Source organism: Hermetia illucens, chromosome 1 (assembly GCF_905115235.1).
Source record: "Hermetia illucens chromosome 1, iHerIll2.2.curated.20191125, whole genome shotgun sequence".
Lineage (NCBI taxonomy): Eukaryota > Metazoa > Arthropoda > Insecta > Diptera > Stratiomyidae > Hermetia > Hermetia illucens.
The window spans coordinates 93,364,073-93,381,665 of NC_051849.1; the positions used below are offsets into that span (position 1 = coordinate 93,364,073).

General features: G+C 41.3%; 1 protein-coding gene across 2 annotated transcripts in view; it reads left to right on the forward strand.

Annotated features, from left to right (window-relative positions):
* The first annotated feature begins 5,211 nt into the window (after nt 1–5,211).
* Nucleotides 5,212–17,593, forward strand: part of LOC119661231 (UDP-glucosyltransferase 2-like) — a 30,841-nt gene continuing 18,459 nt past the window's right edge. Inside the window, exon 1 of one of the 2 annotated variants that reach the window (XM_038070460.1) lies at nt 5,212–5,887. In XM_038070460.1, the coding sequence (XP_037926388.1) occupies nt 5,238–5,887 (650 nt within the window). In that variant the 5' untranslated portion in view covers nt 5,212–5,237. Of the gene's footprint in view, nt 5,888–15,460; nt 16,165–17,593 lie in introns of those variants that run through there. The other variant, XM_038070459.1, reaches the window with a different exon arrangement.

Here is a 17,593-nt window from a genome sequence, read left to right on the forward strand (position 1 = left end):
GGAGCACCCGGAGGAGGGCTTCATCAGAGCGAAGGTGAAGGGCATTCACATCTACAGCTGCTATGCTCCACCCAGCGCTACACACGTCGAGTATAAGCGGATGCTTGCCGCTCTTGTTTTGGATGCAAGAGGACGTTGGCCGATCATAATAGGAGGCGATTTCAATGCGTGGGCTCTTGAATGGGGCAGCCGGATAACTAATGTCAGGGGACGTGTTCTCCTCGAAGCATTCGCGGAGCTAGATGTGGTACTGGCGAATGTTGGGTCTTCGTACACTTTCCGGGGACGGGGCCTGGGGTCTATAGTGGACCTGACACACGTGAGTACCACTTTAGCCAGTAGAACCGCTTGGCATGTCAGTGAGGACTATACTCACAGCGACCACCAGGCAATCTGCATAGAGATCAAGGGCGGATCGAGCTCGAAAAAGAGTTTTCGCAGAATGCTGGGTGGAATGCTTAGCTGGACAGTGAAAGCTTTCGAGGGGGACACGTTTTCTGCGGTGCTCAAATCCGATATATCCCTGAATGGTACGGCAGGAGAGAAAGCCACCCAGATCACTCGATGGGTGACGGAAGCATGCGATGCTACTATGCCCAGAAGGCGATTGCAGTAGGCAACCCAAGTTTGCGAGCCTCATGTTTTCAGGCAAGGAGGCTTTGCCAGAGGCTCAGGGGAAAACCCGGTGGCGACGTCGAGAGGAGGCACACAAGCGATTGCGTGGCCCCCTAAAGGAAGCCATTCGTAGGAGCAAAAAGAACTGCTTCAAACAGCTGTGCGACCATGCGGACATAAACCCTTGGGGCGAGGCTTACAGAGTGGTGATGAAAAGGCGGAAATCAACCCAGGTGACCTGTCCGCGCCTCCTGAAACAGATTGTTACCACTCTGTTCCCTCACCACGAAAATAGGGGAAGGCAAATTTTTGTCCAGCTAAATGACGGCATAATACCGCCTGTAACTGTGGAGGAGCTGGGGGAAATATGTGGTAGGTTCGGTGACAACAAGGCCCCAGGTTTGGATGGCATCCCCAACTGAGCTTTGAAACTGGCAGTGAAGACTAGACCCGACCTTTTCGCCAACACCTTCGAGGCGTGCCTAAAAGAAGGAATATTCCCTGCCCAGTGGAAAAAGCAAAAGTTGGTGTTGCTTCCGAAGCCTGGCAAGCTACCTGGAAACCCAGCGTCGTATCGTCCTATCTGCCTGTTGGATACAATGGGGAAGATGATGGAGAGAGTCATCTAGAACAGACTCCTACCCGTCGTCGAAGCCAGCAATGGTTTGTCGGAACGCCAGTTTGGTTTCCGACGCACCCACTATACGGTGGACGCAATTGACATGGTGGTAAACCTGGCAAAAGGTGCACTGATTTCTGGCGGCTGCTATGCCGTGGTAGCGTTGGATGTCAAAAACGCATTCAACTCGGCCAACTGGAATAGAATTAAAAGGGCTGACATAGGTGTCCCCGGATACTTAGCGAATTTGGTTGAAGACTACATCTCAAAGAGGACTCCCTGGTACGGGACGGATGAGGATCCCAAAGAGTACATTGTCACAGCCGGGGTACCACAGGGATCGGCACTTGGTCCCCTGTTGTGGAATATCATGTATAATGGGGTGCTTGCTCTTCCCGTCCCAGAAGGGACTACGATTGTCGGCTTTGCTGATGACCTAGCTATGGTTGTTGCAGCAAAACACCCAGAAGATGTGGAGGTTTACGCAACAGAAACAGTGAGAGCGGTAAAGTCCTGGCTAGAAACAGCCGGACTGACCTGGGCGGACGCGAAAACGGAAACGGTCTTAATAACGAACCGCAGAAAAATAACACTGTGAAAGTGGAGGTCGGTGGACAAATCATCAAAATCATCAATCATCAAAGCCGGCTATTAAATATCTGGGGGTAATAATTGACACCAAATTGAATTTTAGGAAACACCGAGAGTGTGCATGCCAAAAGGCAGCTAGTGCTACCACGACACTTGCAAAAATGTTGCCAAATATTGGTGGACCGAAATATTGCCGAAGGTTGGTACTAGCCGGAGTGGGGCGCTCATCCTGCTCTACTCGTCGCCTGTGTTGGCAGAGGCGCTTGCAAACTCTCATAGGCGAAAGCAGGTGAACTCGGTTTACCGGCGGATGGCTTTGAGGGTTTGCAGTGCTTTTAGAACCACATCGGATGAGGTAGTATTGGTGGTGGCAGGCATGATCCCGGTTGACATTCTGGCCCAAGAAATGAGTGTCCTGTACAATGCCAGACGTATGGAGGAGCGTGCACAGCGTAGAAATGCGGCAAGATCAGAGTCGCTTGATCTCTGGCAACGCAGATAGGACGAGTCTACGAAAGGTCGGTGGACGCACAGACTCATTCCCAACATTAGGGTGTGGCTTGAGCGGGGGGAGACAAACTACCACATTACTCAGTTCCTTGCGGGACACGGTGGTTGCTACAGGCAGTAACTGCACCGCTTTGGGTTGGATGACTCTCCAAACTGTCCCAGATGCGATGGCATACCGGAAGATCCAGAGCATGTGATGTTTCACTGCCCACGATTTGCGATGGAGAGAAGGAGCTTAAAGCAGATACTGGGCAGGAGCGGGACCCCGGAGAGCTTGGTTACTGAGATGCTGGAGTCCGAGGAGAAGTGGATTGCGGTTGGCTCCGCAATCATCCAAATGCAGGAGGAGTTGCTGAAGGAACAAAGAAGGAAGAAAGCTGCAAATAGGTGAAGGATGTTTGCCTAAGAGCAAACCTACCCTGCGAAGTAATACCTCAATGGTGGTCCCGCGGGGCTGGAGAGACCGGGGGTGGTTTTTAGTGGGTATGAATCCCACACGCGCCCGCTGTAGTTCCGGCGTTCAGGCGGTGGAGCTGCGGCGGACGTGTCTTTCTAAGATTTTCCACCTCCGTGTACGCACAAAAAAAAAAAAATACTGATATCTTACTATACTTTTGGAGAATTGGCTGGAAACCCCTCTTAAGTTGATACTAAAGGCAAAAAAATATAATAAGTTTGGCCAAAATCGTACAAAAATTATAATTTCCGCGGTATTTCATCCGCCTTTATTGGGATCAATCTAGCAAGAGAATGCAGTCAATAATGTGTAATATTTCCTCTTTTCTCACTTTTTTTTACACCCTTAGCCTACTCTATTACCCCTCTCAATTTTATAATTCCCTTCCTTTATGTACAATATTAACCTTTCAAATGAATCTTTTTGCTTATTTTTAAAATAACTTAACAATTGGTCGTTTTCCCCTAAATTCGAGAACCCAATTTTATTTGAACAAATCCAAATTTTAGTATTTAGTGATTTTGAAATGGTGCAAGTGAACATTGACCAAGCCAATCTTTGGTTAACCCTTATAAACTTGCCCATATTGCATATTATTGGAGGCAAGCAGACGATTGATCGTTGTTGGGGGGAATTTGCATGTCGCAATAGAGTGCATTGTTGTTGTCGCCTGATCCGACGTGGATTTTGAAGTTGAAGGACGTGGTCAGCGGAATCAGTATTAAAGCGACCGAAAGTGGCTAATTGGATGGACAATTGAGAAGCTGGAAATGAGGAGTTCGTTTTTGGTGTAGTACGTTTTGGTCTGGGCCTAGAGAATACATTGTCTCCGCGGGTGTTCGATAAAATAGCGATAATTGTTGTTGCAAGACATCTGACGAATGTGAAATTGCATTCATCCGAAACAATCAGTACTATAAAGAAATGGCTAAAAGATGCAGGTCTTGCACTCCTGGAGGGTAAAATAGACGCGGTGCGTATCACGAAGCGGTGTAACCAAACCACTGCTTGTATCGCAATGAGGAAGCTTATCAACACCAACAAGTGATGATAGATGCAAGGTTGAATTTCACGCAGCTCCCACAACATGTTTGAACTAACGCGTCCAAAGCTAGGATGACCCTGACAAGGATGATGCCAAACGTTTGGGGCGCGCGATACACCCTAGGCCACTTATAGCTAAAGTGGTGGCCTCTATACCGTTCATGGGCTGACACAACCCAGTTTATTGAAAAACCACCTTAAGAGTGTGCTGTGGTTTTAGAATCATCTCAGATGAAGCGGCTTATGCGGTAGCCGGAATGTTAGCGAACTACATCGTGATTCTTCCTCCGATCGACACGTTGAAAACGCTGAAAGGGAGGACTCGGTAAGTAGGTAGCAACAACGATAAGAACGGGTGAAAAAGGGTCAATGGACCCACAGATTAATCATCAGCATCAAAGTGTGGACGCAAATACATGGTGGGATGAACTATGATCTCACAGGACATAGGGATACTGTAAATACCTCTATAGGTCGAAACTGGACAGCTCACCTAATTGTCACAACTGCGATGGTATTCCGCAGGATCCGGAGTATGTTTTCTTCCATTTTCCTAGAATCGCAGAGTCTAGAGGAGGTATTGGAAGGAACAGTAGCACCAGAAATCTAATTGGAAAAATAATTGCGCGCGAGGAAGACTATAATGCAGTTAACGATATGCTGGGGCGGGCCCAATGCAGGTTGAGAGAGGCAGAGGAAGCGAGAAAGGGGTGATTACGAATTCAATCGATGGACGAAGGGAAAGGCTAGAACCGTGCCCACCCACCACGTAATACTTTGTTCATAAGGAAGAGGACAGTAGTTAGGGAGTGATTTCAGCATTCTACACGTTGGAAAATATGTACCAGTGTATCTGAAAGATTTCCATCTCCGGAAAAAAAAGACGGTGAATCGATTTTAATAAGATTTTTATTTATACAAAACCTTACGAATTCGCAGTGATACAAATCACTAGTGGCAAATTACGTTTGAAATATACATTTATAATTTTGAAACCCCCCATTTATGGCCCCAATACATGTCTACATAATAATCGGAAATGTATCTAAATCCCTTTTATCGAACCGTACAGATCATAAATAAATTCTTCATGTTGAATTGGATGATAAGAGGCTGATTTTTAAATGATTTGAAAAATAATTGAATAAGAGACATGGACTTGAACAATGATGAAATGCGCTTGTAATAACTTATAATTTCTGAGCGTTTTATTTCGCCATAATAAGTGAATTTTACAAATTTTTATCGCTTGATATCAATTTCGACAATTTATTTCTTTCGTCGGAATCTAATGCCAGGCGCCGAATATCTTATCTTAACGCTAACCATACACATATAAATAGGATTGTCCAAAACAGATTTAAGTTCAATTTATGTAGTTATTCTTGCCAGTCGGTTAAAATGTTACGAGTCGGTATGCTTATACTCACAGTGTTGTCGGTGAGTTTTACCGTATCACATTCAGCGCGAATTTTGGGACTATTTCCATCTCACCCCAAGTCACATTTGATTATTCATATGAATACGATTCGGCCGATGATAGAACGCGGTCATGATGTAACGATAGTAACTGCGATACCGGTAGAAGAGCCAAACCTGAAATTTCGCCATATCAAATTGGATCAACCAGATATGGACCGCAGTATGATATCCCAAAAAAAGAAAGGATTATTTGAGGCAATGGAATCGACAGCGAATATCACGAATAATTTATTAAACTTGTCCAATCTGACGATCAACAATCCAGAAATGCAGAAATTAATGAGGGAGGAATCATTTGATCTCGTGGTTTTAGGATATTTTTTCAATGATTTTCTCATCGGAATTGCTGGTCACTTCAAATGTCCGCTCATTATCAACTGGATGGGATCTCCATTGCAACACTTAGCCAAAATGATGGGAAACCCTTCAGAACTATCTTACGTTCCTGATTTATTAACTGGATTACAACAGCCAATGGGCTTTTTTGATCGGGTTATCAACTACGCGTTTTCTGCAGTAGAACACGGGGTGTTTCATTATGTAAACTATCGAATGGGTGAATATTATGCGTAAGTATACGGAAAAGCAACTTGTAAAAATTTCATATTCATCCCTTTCTTTTTTGTATGAAAATCGGCCTGATATAATCGCTAAAAATTCCACTTTTAATATAACATTGATATGGCCATGAAAGTGATATTTCACAGAATGTAATGGCAGACCTTGACCAGGTCTCACATCCAAACAATTAGTAAGAACTTCTATGAGTTGATATCTAGAATTTCCATAAAATAAGGAAGAATAATATTATTTCACTCGGAAATCTGTTACACGAAATGTAAATGAATTGTCTTTTTAATCAACAATCCAGCACCATTACCAAATGTGCAGTAGGTAAAAATTTTCTTTTGGTCTGTCTGATATGTCATTCATTTCGGTTGATGAAAAGGATTGCTGAAATATTAAGCAATCGCTGGCTTACGTAAGCTAGTTAACGGTGCCCTCTACTACTTTTCTTGATAGCCTGCAGCTTTGACACCATTTTCAACTGCAAAATTTGACGTTGCCTTTTTGCTCTCCTCTTTTTCCGATTCGAAGAAGCTGTTACAACCTGAGTAGGTTTCTCGAGAAGTTTCATTTATGGATAATTCTGTAAGTTCAGGAGGGACTGATTCTGCTCAACCATACCCCCGACCTTTATGCGAACACAAACTTAACTGTAAAATGTAAGGCCTTTATTTAAACTTTTACCCTCAAATCTTAAATATTTATTTAGCAAAGACTCAAACAGTAAACTTACCGTTTTGACCGTCTTGACTTCCTAATAAGCCATTTTAGGGTGATTGTCTTTTGTCTAAATTAACCTTATTGAAATTTTGTGTAAAAAAGAATGTTGGTTCATTGTCTTGCCGTTCGTCCGTCTATCTATCACAGTCCTTTCCTCAGAAACCTTTGCTTCTATTCACAAGAAATTTGCTCCCAAGTTGGACATTGTGAATATAGTGAGTAACATCGTCCCTCGTTTATTTAAAGGGGAGCTGTAAAATTCTTTTTTGCTGAATATCTTCTTCTGGGGTATCAAATGAAATGCTTTCCAAAGGTAGCTCAGTTCTACCGATTCATTCAAAATGGGAAGATGGCACCCGAAAAGGTAATTTCTTTCACGGATCCATTCTCAGAAGTTACTAAACCGAAAAATCTGAAAAAAATTACAAAACTTTACCGATGTCTGCTTAAATAAAGTTCATTATAGTATATCACTATACTTTTAAAAATTGACTGGAATCCTCCTTAAGTTTATCTCAGCATCATGGAATTGCAGCAATATAAAACGTAATGCGGCCAAGTTTGGTGCAGATCACACCATTATTAAAAAAGTTATAATAGGACAAAATTGTCGCTTTGGTACAATTCTACTGCTATCCAAGACTTTGGATGTCAGCATCACACTAAAGTGAATAATCTAACACACAAAGTATAAATATTACTTGCTAGGTAAACCTGGAACAAATGTCCACTCATTTCACAGTCAACCGCATTGTACGCTGTAAATGAACATAATATCGCTGACAGCTCCTTATGCAATCTTGAAGATCAGCGACACAGATGAATAGTTTGAGTTCAAGTTTCAAGTTTTTCATTTTCGATAGTGACATAACTTACTCTATTACATTGTTACTTAAGTTCTAACTTAAAAAAAAATAACTTAACTAACTTAGCGATGAGTGGTCATTACAATTGTTTGACCTATCCGACCTTCTGTTTGTAATCAGTTCCCAACTAGTTATGTGAAACGCGATTGCCGGTCGCAAAACGGTTTCAGTCGCGAGGTTCGTCACAGTAGCTTCTGAAGAACTCTCGTATAGTACAAGTTGTCTTGGCATGATCCCAGGCATTTCCGCCATCTCGTTAACCTCACATGTGTCCGCAGATTCACCTATGTCGGTGTGTGTGGCCCTTTAGTTAATTCCCTCTCGTTTCCGTACATAGTTGTGAAGAACCCATGCTGCTTTTACAATATCATTCACTGCTTCTGCATTTCTACAACGTATAGGGACATTTAAATACCACGAACTTCTCTGCTACCATTCCAAAGGCGCACTCGAGAGTTTTCCTTCCCCTGCTCAATCTGTAATCGAAAGTCCTTTTCACATTGCCTAGGCTTCTTTTTGGATAGGGTCTCATTAAATAGCATGCCAATGCAAAACGTTCTTCGTTATCATCAACAGCACAACTGTTTAACGATAACTTTTCCGCAGATAGCGAGCTCAAGGTGTAGTTTGACCTTTGGCTGCCCTGTTGGAGTAAATAGTTTGATTTCCTTGTGCATACATATATGCCCTTTTAAATACACCCCTTGCTTCCTCTGTCCCTCTCACTTTAATCTCTCGGCCTTTTGAACAATGTGTAATTATTTAGCAGCCTACATCCTTAGTCTACCCCTAAACGAAGCTTTTTGCAGCCTCAGGGGAAATTTTTGAGTGCCCGCTTTTTCATAACCTTTTTATCATAATTATGTATCTACCACAAAAAGCTTATTTGCCTGAATTTTTGTCCTTTTCTGGACAAACTCCTCGCCATATGTTCACTAATGACGGCAATCACTTCTATGATGCAATCTAACAAATCTCAAAGACCGTTTTTGAAAAAAAAACTATGTTTTTGAAATTATCAGCATTTGAAATTTCAACCAAATTCAAATAGACTGAAAAGACCGCGCCATTTTGTGTGGCATCACAACTCGAGCCAAGAAACTTCAGTAGCCCGCTAACTAACAGTTACGCATAAAAATATAAACCTGTCAAAATTAATTTCCCGCGTGAAATGCCAAGCAGGACGATGATATATTGTTTCGGGCCTTGCTGTAATAACTCTATAAAACCCGGCAGAAAGCTTTCTTGGCTGCTCCGAAAGGAGATTTTCGAAAGAAGTAGATCGCCATCGTCCGAGAGAATTCAGTTTCTTTGAAGTCAGGTTTAAATTATGAGGATCATTTCAATGTGAGCATTCATGTGAGCAACATTTTTAAACTTTAACTCCGATCTTAATTGATAATATACGATAGTGTTAGAATTGTGTGTCACTATTATTCAAATTTAAATCAAGTCAAAAGAGAAGATATATTGCAGAATATATAACGTGGTCAAGGTTCGAATCCCGCTAAGTGCAAATCCATTTCTTTTGTGCGACCTGTGAATCTTTCAGAAACGTACGTTTTATCAGCATCATCATCATCAACAGCGCAACAATCGGTATCCGGTCTAGGCTTGCCTTAATAAGGAATTCCAGACATCCTAGTTTTGCGCCGAGGTCCACCAATTCGATATCCCTGAAAGCTGTCTGCCGCCCTGATCTACGCGATCGCTCCACCTTAGGCAGGCTCTGCCTCGTCTTTTTTTTTCTACCATAGATATTGCCCTTATAGACTTTCCGGGCTGGGTCATCCTCATCTATACGGATTAAGGGACCCGCCCACCGTAACCTATTGAGCCGGATTTGATCCACAACCTGACGGTCATGGTATCGCTCATAGATTTCATCGTTATGTAGGCTACGAAATCATCCATCCTCATGTAGGGGGCCAAAAATTCTTCGTTCACCGTTCATGTAAAAATGTCAGAGTTTGCTCTATGACCTGTTACTATTACTGCCGAAATGTAGAGTAAATGATCCTCCTTTCACGCAACAATTACCCACTTTTCTGCTAAAAACTGACTGATTGCTAGAAAAGTAACGAGTACAAATACTAAACCGGATGCCTCCACGTAGACAGGTAAAAAGGTTCGATGACGCCACCGCGTATTCCTTTCTGCCTTGTGAGAATTCAATTTTTAAACCATTATAACTAACAAATGAGCTTTTCAAATTGTTTTTTTTAACGGATATGGTAATTTGGCAGGTGAAACTACTATTTCGCCGTGAAAAAACATATAGTCATTCCATGCATTTCATCGGCTAAAAAATCATAAGTGGCCAGGATCCGATGGAATTACTGCCGAATTGATTAAATATGGAGGCAACCAGTTACACCAAGTGGTTCATCAACTTGTGCTCAAGGTATGGGACAGCGAATCAATAAACGACGATTGGCAACGACGCATTATCCGTCTCATGCATAAAAAGGGAGATATCACACAGTGCAGCTATTATCGAGGTATCATGTTGTTGAGTACCATCTATAAGATATTCTCCGCTATCTTGCTACGCCGGATAGCCCCATATGCCCAGAACATCATTGGCGCATACCGAAGAGGCTTCACTCCAGGCAAATCAGCAACAGATCAGATTTTCTCTATGCGGCAAGCGATGGAAAAACTAAATATGGACAACAGTTGCACCATCTGTTCATCGACCTTAAAGCTGTGTATGATAACATAGCCAGGGTAAAACTGCACACGGCCATAATAGAATTCGATATCCCGACGAAATTAATAAGACTGACTAAGCTGACCCTGACCAATGTGCCATTCGACATCAACAACGATCAACGACAAGGGGATGCCCTATCATGCGTCCTCTTTAACCTGGCCCTCGAGAAAGTGATCCGTGATGCTGAGGTAAATGCAAGAGGTACGATCCTCTTTGAGTCCACTCAACTACTGGCCTATGCTGACGATATCGACATCATGGGAAGAACCACCCGAGACGTACAAACTGTCTTCATCCAGATCGAGCAGGCGGCACGTGTGGCGAGATCGTGGCTGCACATCAATCAAGGCAAGACAAAATATATGGTGGCAACGTCAGCACCGAAGACGAATCAACCAGCAACATCAAACTGCATGTTGCATCAAACACGAAGAAGAATAAGGATAGAAGAATACAACTTTGAGATCGTTGACAATTTCTCCTATCTAGGATCGAAAATCACAACCGATAACAGCTATGATGATGAAATCCGCGCACGGTTGTCAGCCAACAGAGCCTATTTCAGCTTACAAAGACTGTTCCGCTCGAAACATCTCACCATAGGGTCAAACATCTTACTGTACAAGACTATGACCTTGCCAGTCCTCATGTATTCCTCGGAAACTTGGGTTCTTAGCAAGAAAAATTGCGAACTCTTGGCCGCGTTCGAGAGAAGAATCCTCAGAAGAATTTTTGGCCCCCTACATGAGGATGGATGATTCCGTAGCCTACACAATGATGAAATCTATTAATGATACCATGATCGTCCAGTTGTGAATAAAATCCCGCTCAATAGGTTACGGTGGGCGGGTCACTTAATCCGTATGGATGAGGATGATCCCACCCGGAAAGTCTATAAGGGCAATATCTGTGGTAAAAAAAGAAGACGATTCAGACCCTGCCTAAGATGGAGCGATGGCGTGGGCCAGGACGCCAGACAGCTTTTAGGGATATCGAATTGGTGGACCTCGGCGCAAAACCGGGATGTCTGGAATTCCTTATTGAGGCAGGCCTAGACCGGATACCGGCTGTTGCGTGTTGGATGATGATGATGAACTGGTACTAGAATCGTTATTCCTGGTTACATTCCACATTCCAGTATCATCTTCGTTAAAGCAGATAACAGCTTCCTTGCTTCCGTAAAGCTTAATCCTAGGTACGTGTCGTACTGGCACAACCACGAACCATACCAACACCTTCTATAACAAGCTCGATGTGCTGCTCGTTATAGATTAAGAAAATGTTCGTAGGTCCCTAGCGACGTATAGTCAGTTCGTAGGTCCACCATCAACTCCTTTCAGGCAGTCCTGTTACTCGAGTAAATTTACATTGGGCATGTTGGTTTATTAAATTGCTCAAATAGTGCGTCGATGATGTAATGAAATACGGTATCTACGCTTTAATTACCTAATACTCTGATTCGGCTTCATGATTCGAGGTTAGGCCCGTTGCACTCAAAATAACTCCCGTGGTTGCAGTCAATGGCGATCGTACCAATATTGGTTTGAAGGACCACATGTCGTCCTTTCCCATCAACCTTGGAAACAGCAGTAACGCGAAGCAGCCTATGCCCATGTGGTCCAACTATGTGAAGGAAGTCGAAGATTCTTATCTAATCAGTATGCGTTCGAGTGGGATTTGCAATATGTCGAAAGATGCTTTTACATTTGTCAATTGCCTTAGTAAACGTGTCCTTAGTTATCGAGCTCAAGAGATCCCATCTCTGAGACATCATTCTGGAGCACTTCGCATCTAGTTTATCGTATTAGTATAAGTTAAGTGTGTGGACACTGATACTCGTCGAATCGGCTCTTCTAAGCCACCCATCGTTGACTGAGATTGTCAGTTTCCCACCAGATTCTTCTAACCGATCAGAGACTACTAAACGATTGGCATCTAAGCAACATTCAGCAAAACATTCTACTGAGTTGCAGGTTGGAGTCCCCCGAACTGATCATGTCGGAGTTTATCGAAGTCGCTGTAGATCTCATGCTTCACGCTAAAAATTCTGGTTATTATTATTATTCTGTTAAGGTAAAGTCGCACCTCGTCCTTGAAGAACTATTGTGCCCCTTTTACTGATTATAGTGTACCTGTTGATCATAGTATCTCAAGCAGGCCTGTAACCATTAGGAACTTTAGTATGTTCCCCACTTTCAGAAGTTTCAGCTTTGCATCTGGTATTAAGTGTTCTCCCAGATGTATCGACCTACTTTGCACAAGTGCCGGACACTGTCCCAGGACGTGCATAGAGGTTTCGTCCTCCTCCTCACAGAACCTGCAGGCAGTGTCCGTAGATATCCCTAGCTTCCCTAGGTGAAAGTTCAGCCGACAATGACCAGTGAGAATTCCCACCTCAAATTGTGGTTAGACCTTTTGCTACTTTATAGCCTGGATATTATATTTGTACTTTGGCGATCTTTCGAACATATCTTTTTATTTGAATCGCAGATGCCTTAGAAGTACTTCGCCATGAGTGGTCGTTAGGATTTTTGCTGTTTCTATACATATTTGTTCCAATATCTCGGAAAGCCAAGTTTGGCTAGCTAATTCGTGATTACCCCATCTCCAACAAATAGAACGCAACCATTCGTTTGTTTTGTTTCGATACCTCACGTGATCACATTCTCATCAAAAGGACAAAAATAAATTGTTTCTAACTCCAGTGAAATCCGCCTGCCCCCTTATTTGCTTAATATAACTACAAATTTGCCCCAAGTTAGGTGGGGTTCAGTTTTTGAGGAAAATAGCTAACAGATAACCAAAAGAGTAGATAAATACTAAATCGATTTGAATAAGATTTTACGTACTTAATTTATCCAGAAAACTGGAAGAAAAGGAGATTTGGCAATTTGTGTAAAAAGATTGAAATGTAAAAACTGAGATTAAAATAAAATATTGTAAACAAATAAAGAAAGTAGTTACTATGCCCATATCTGGTAGATAAGGTTTTTCTTCGCCCATCAGTATCAACTATAAATAAATTCATTATCATTTTATGGTTTGTGTGTAGCCATATATGAGTAAACATGTTCATTAAGTAATAGCTTCTAGTTTTGGTGCGATGAAAGGCTTATCGGTAGGGGGAAATGTTGGAATCATGAATGGGAAGTAAATTTATAAATAGTACAAAATTTATGTGTTCATTTCATCTATGCCTTGTCAATACTAGAAGACACTAACATTGATTTGAAACCGTGAATTAAAATGGTTTGTCAAGAACTACTCATTAAGAGACACCGCGAGAAGCATCGCTCTCTATATATTACATTTCTGGATCTTGAGGAAGCGTTAGACTGGTGCCACATGAACTGATCTGGTGTATTCTATGACGGCAGAAGAACTGGTGCCCTCGGTTGAATTACTCTATCACGATCCGAAAAGTGAAGTTGGAAGGGTTGCAAATGTTAAAACCGCTTAGTTTCTCTGTTGGTGCTCATAAAGGAAGTGCCCTCTCACCACTCCTCTTTGTTCTTGTTATGGACACTGTCAGACAAGACATCCAACGTCCAGCGCCCTATACACTGCGTTATGAAGATGATGTTTTTCTAGCATCTCACAGCAAAAGTGATCTCGAGCAACTTACCTAAAAATAGAATGATTGCCTCATGCAACACGGTCTCAGATTGAATGTAAATAAAACTGAATTTTAGACGACCGATCCCCATGAAACAGGCACTATCACTGTCAGATATGCCGGTTACTAAGCGATTTAAATATCTCGGGTCAATGATGTCAGCTAATGAAGAACTGCGTTATAAAATTGCTTCACGCATTAGCGCAACCTGTGAAGTGGCGTTCCACAACTGGTGTACTTTGTGATCGATATATCAACGAACGTCTCAAATCTAAAATCTACCACAATGTCGAAATGAGGATATCTGGGTACAGGAAATGGGGTTGTACTGATCGTGGAAAAATTACGAGGAAGACGTCTTCGATTATATGGTTACGCAATTCGCGCTAATGAGAATCAACTTGCCAACGTTGGTGTGAACATCGATGTTGGATGTTGATTTGAAACCTTGCCACTGCATCCATTTCAGGCCTTTGTCAGAACACGACTTGTAAACTACTACTACTACTTGTAAACGGGAAAAAGGCTAGAAAAAGAAGATTGGTTTTAAACCAGTTGCTATACAATTTCGGAAAGAGAATCGAGAAATGTACAGTTTTTTTGTTTTTGAAAATTTGAAAGCTAATAAGGTATGATTGAAGGTAGCAAATTGCATGCGACCGAAATAGCATAAAAGGGATGAAAAAAATTATTTCGCAAATCGTGCGGATTACACCATTTTACATAGAATTCAAGGGGGATCCCCATATATGCAAAAGGGGGGTGTACATTTTTTTTCATCAAATATAGTCATGTGGAATATCAAATAAAAAGTCTCGGTAAGTACTTTCCGAAGCCGTTAGTTTTGATATTTGTTGGAAAGGTGGGGAGTACATGGGGTCGAAAGTGACTGCTTTACCGGATCCATTCTCAGAAACCCAAAAATCTGAAAAAAATCAGGTTGCCGCTATATGGTGCCTAGCCTCCAGAATATCCTGCATACCGATATATGTTCAAATATAGTTGATAATAATATATTACTATGATTTTTAGTAATTGGCTACGAAACCCCCCTTAAGTTCATCCTAGCACCACGAATTGTAACAACGTAGGTATCATCGAGCGTGAGCGTACCAACTTTGGTAGAAATCGCACTATTACTGAGAAAGTCTGCCGGTTATGGGTCAAAATTATCGCTTCTTTGCACATTCAAGACTTTGAATGTCAATATCACCCTAAAGTGTATATTCTCACATAATATTATATATGTATATATTACGAGCTACATACTAATGGCACAAATGCACACTAAAATGTCTTTATGAATAAAGAAAAACACAAAGCCGTGCATGTCTGAAGCGTGCAGCTTTGAGTTTCTCAACTTGTTTTAAATTTCCAACGTTCATTTTAGTTTTATAATGTATATTCTGCGCTTATATCTAATAAAGACAGTTTTTCTCTGGTTGTAACATGGGCTATGTGTGAAAAATTTATCACTTGTTTACTATTTCGCCACAACAAGCAAATTTACAAGCATGCGTTTATTACCGTTCAGTGTCTAGATATCAATTTCGGCTACTTGCTTATATATTTCAACAGCATCTAATACCAAGCGCAGAATATCTTATCTTAACTCTAGCCGTGTGTTTACATACGTATATAAAGAAGAGTCCCAAAAACAGATTGTTTCAGTTCATTTTAGTTGTCTTTGGATTCCGGTTCGGTTAAAATGCTACGTGTCAGTATTCTAACCATACTCGCAGTGTTATCGGTGAGCTTCACCGTATCACATTCGGCGCGAATTCTGGGATTATTTACGTCGCATTCGAAATCCCACTTGATTGTTCATATGAATACGATTCGTCCGATGATAGAACGTGGTCATGACGTAACTATTGTAACAACTATACCAGTGAAAGAACCAAATCTAAAATTCCGTCATATTAAATTGAAACAACCAGATATGGACCGTAGTGGAATAGCTCAGGACACAAAAGGCTTGTTTAAGACGATGCAGTTAATGATGAAAGTCTCGACTAATCTATTGCACTTGACTAATCTGACGATAAACGATCCAGAGATGCAGAAACTGATGCGGGAAGAATCGTTTGATCTAGTTGTTATGGGGTATTTTTTCAATGATTTTCTCATCGGAGTCGCTGGCCACTTCAAATGTCCACTCATTATAAACTGGATGGGATCTCCTACACAGCACTTGGGGAAACTGGTGGGGAATCCCCCAGAGATATCCTATGTTCCCAGTTTATTGTCTGGCTTACAACAGCCAATGGGGTTTTTTGACCGAGTTATCAGCTATGTGTTTTCTGCAGTTGAACTTGGACTGTTCTCTTATGTGAATTACCGAATGGACCAATACTACTCGTAAGTATTTGTAGAAACAGTATGATTGACGTTCCCAGTTTCCGCTTTCGACTTGTTTCACAATTAGAGGTCATTACAAAAATGCCTTTGCCTGCTATATGCTTTTTATTTGGAGATTCAGGTCCTCACACACCCAAGTACCGCTATGGTAAAGTATTTGATAGCCAATTCGGAAGGGTAAGTTGAGCCTTTAGCATTTTGGTTTCACAAAGATTTAACGTGCCTTAAGCCCCCTAAAAACTTAGAGCGGAGTTAAATAAGTCAGTAAGTCGGAAACTGGATGCTTCTGGTATGAAAGATTACGTATTCCTTTTATCTAATACATTTTCAATGCACGCTTTTCCATTCACACATTGGGAAGAATCCAAATCATTCCTGCTTATATACCTAAATTCAAAGTTATACAAATGAAAGATATAATTATTATGTTCATCCTAAACAAATTAATATACATGCATGCATATACGAATCTCAATTGAACATCGACACATATACGCTCATCTACATACACTGAGCCAAATTGAAATCGACATACCTTCGCAGGACACACGTAAATGTTCAGAAATACAGAAAAGGATTGGTATGTATTTTCTGTTTTTTTCTCCAAGAACGTAACTTAAAACATGCTGGATATAATGCGAAGAAAATTGAGGAAAAGATTACTGGATTAGTGAATTAGGAAAGAAACTGCGTTTTCATAGGCAAAACCAAAATCCGTTCAGAGCCGAAAAGTCGTAATAATAACATCAAAAATTCAAACTAGCCGAAAATCTGGCGGCTGTAGGTCTGTACAAAGAAAACAAGATGTTTTGGCCGTCCGCGGCGAGCAATAGAACTCCCGTGGATAACCATCTAGAACCATACCAAAATTTTTTGAAATTTCGAGATTCATAAGTGTCGCTAGTAGAGTACACACGATCAAAATATTAGAATTTTTTTTCGCTAAATAACGGCGTTTGGAAAAAAAATCGCTTTTTCGGCGAAAAAAGTTGACTTACAAAAATTATTAAACAAGTCGGGAAACCGGAAGCTGGACGCTTCAGGTACGAAAGGTTTTGTGTATTTCTTAGTACGTAGCACGTAATATTATATATTCATATATTATGTGAGGATATCCACTTTCGGGTGATATTGACATTCATAGTCTTCAATTTTTCAAAGAAGCAACAAATTTGAGGTATTATAACTTTGTTAGTAATAGTGCAATTTCCACCAAACTTGGTGAGATCATGCTCTATATTATAACCTATATGACTGCAACATTTCATGGTACTAGAATGAACTTAAGGAAGGTTTCTAACCAAATACAAAAAATTGTGGTAATATACTATTATTAACTTTATTTAAACAGATATCGGTATGGAAGGTATTTCGGAGCGCAGGCACCATATAGTGGCAGCCTCCTGATTTTTTTCAGATTTTTCGGTTT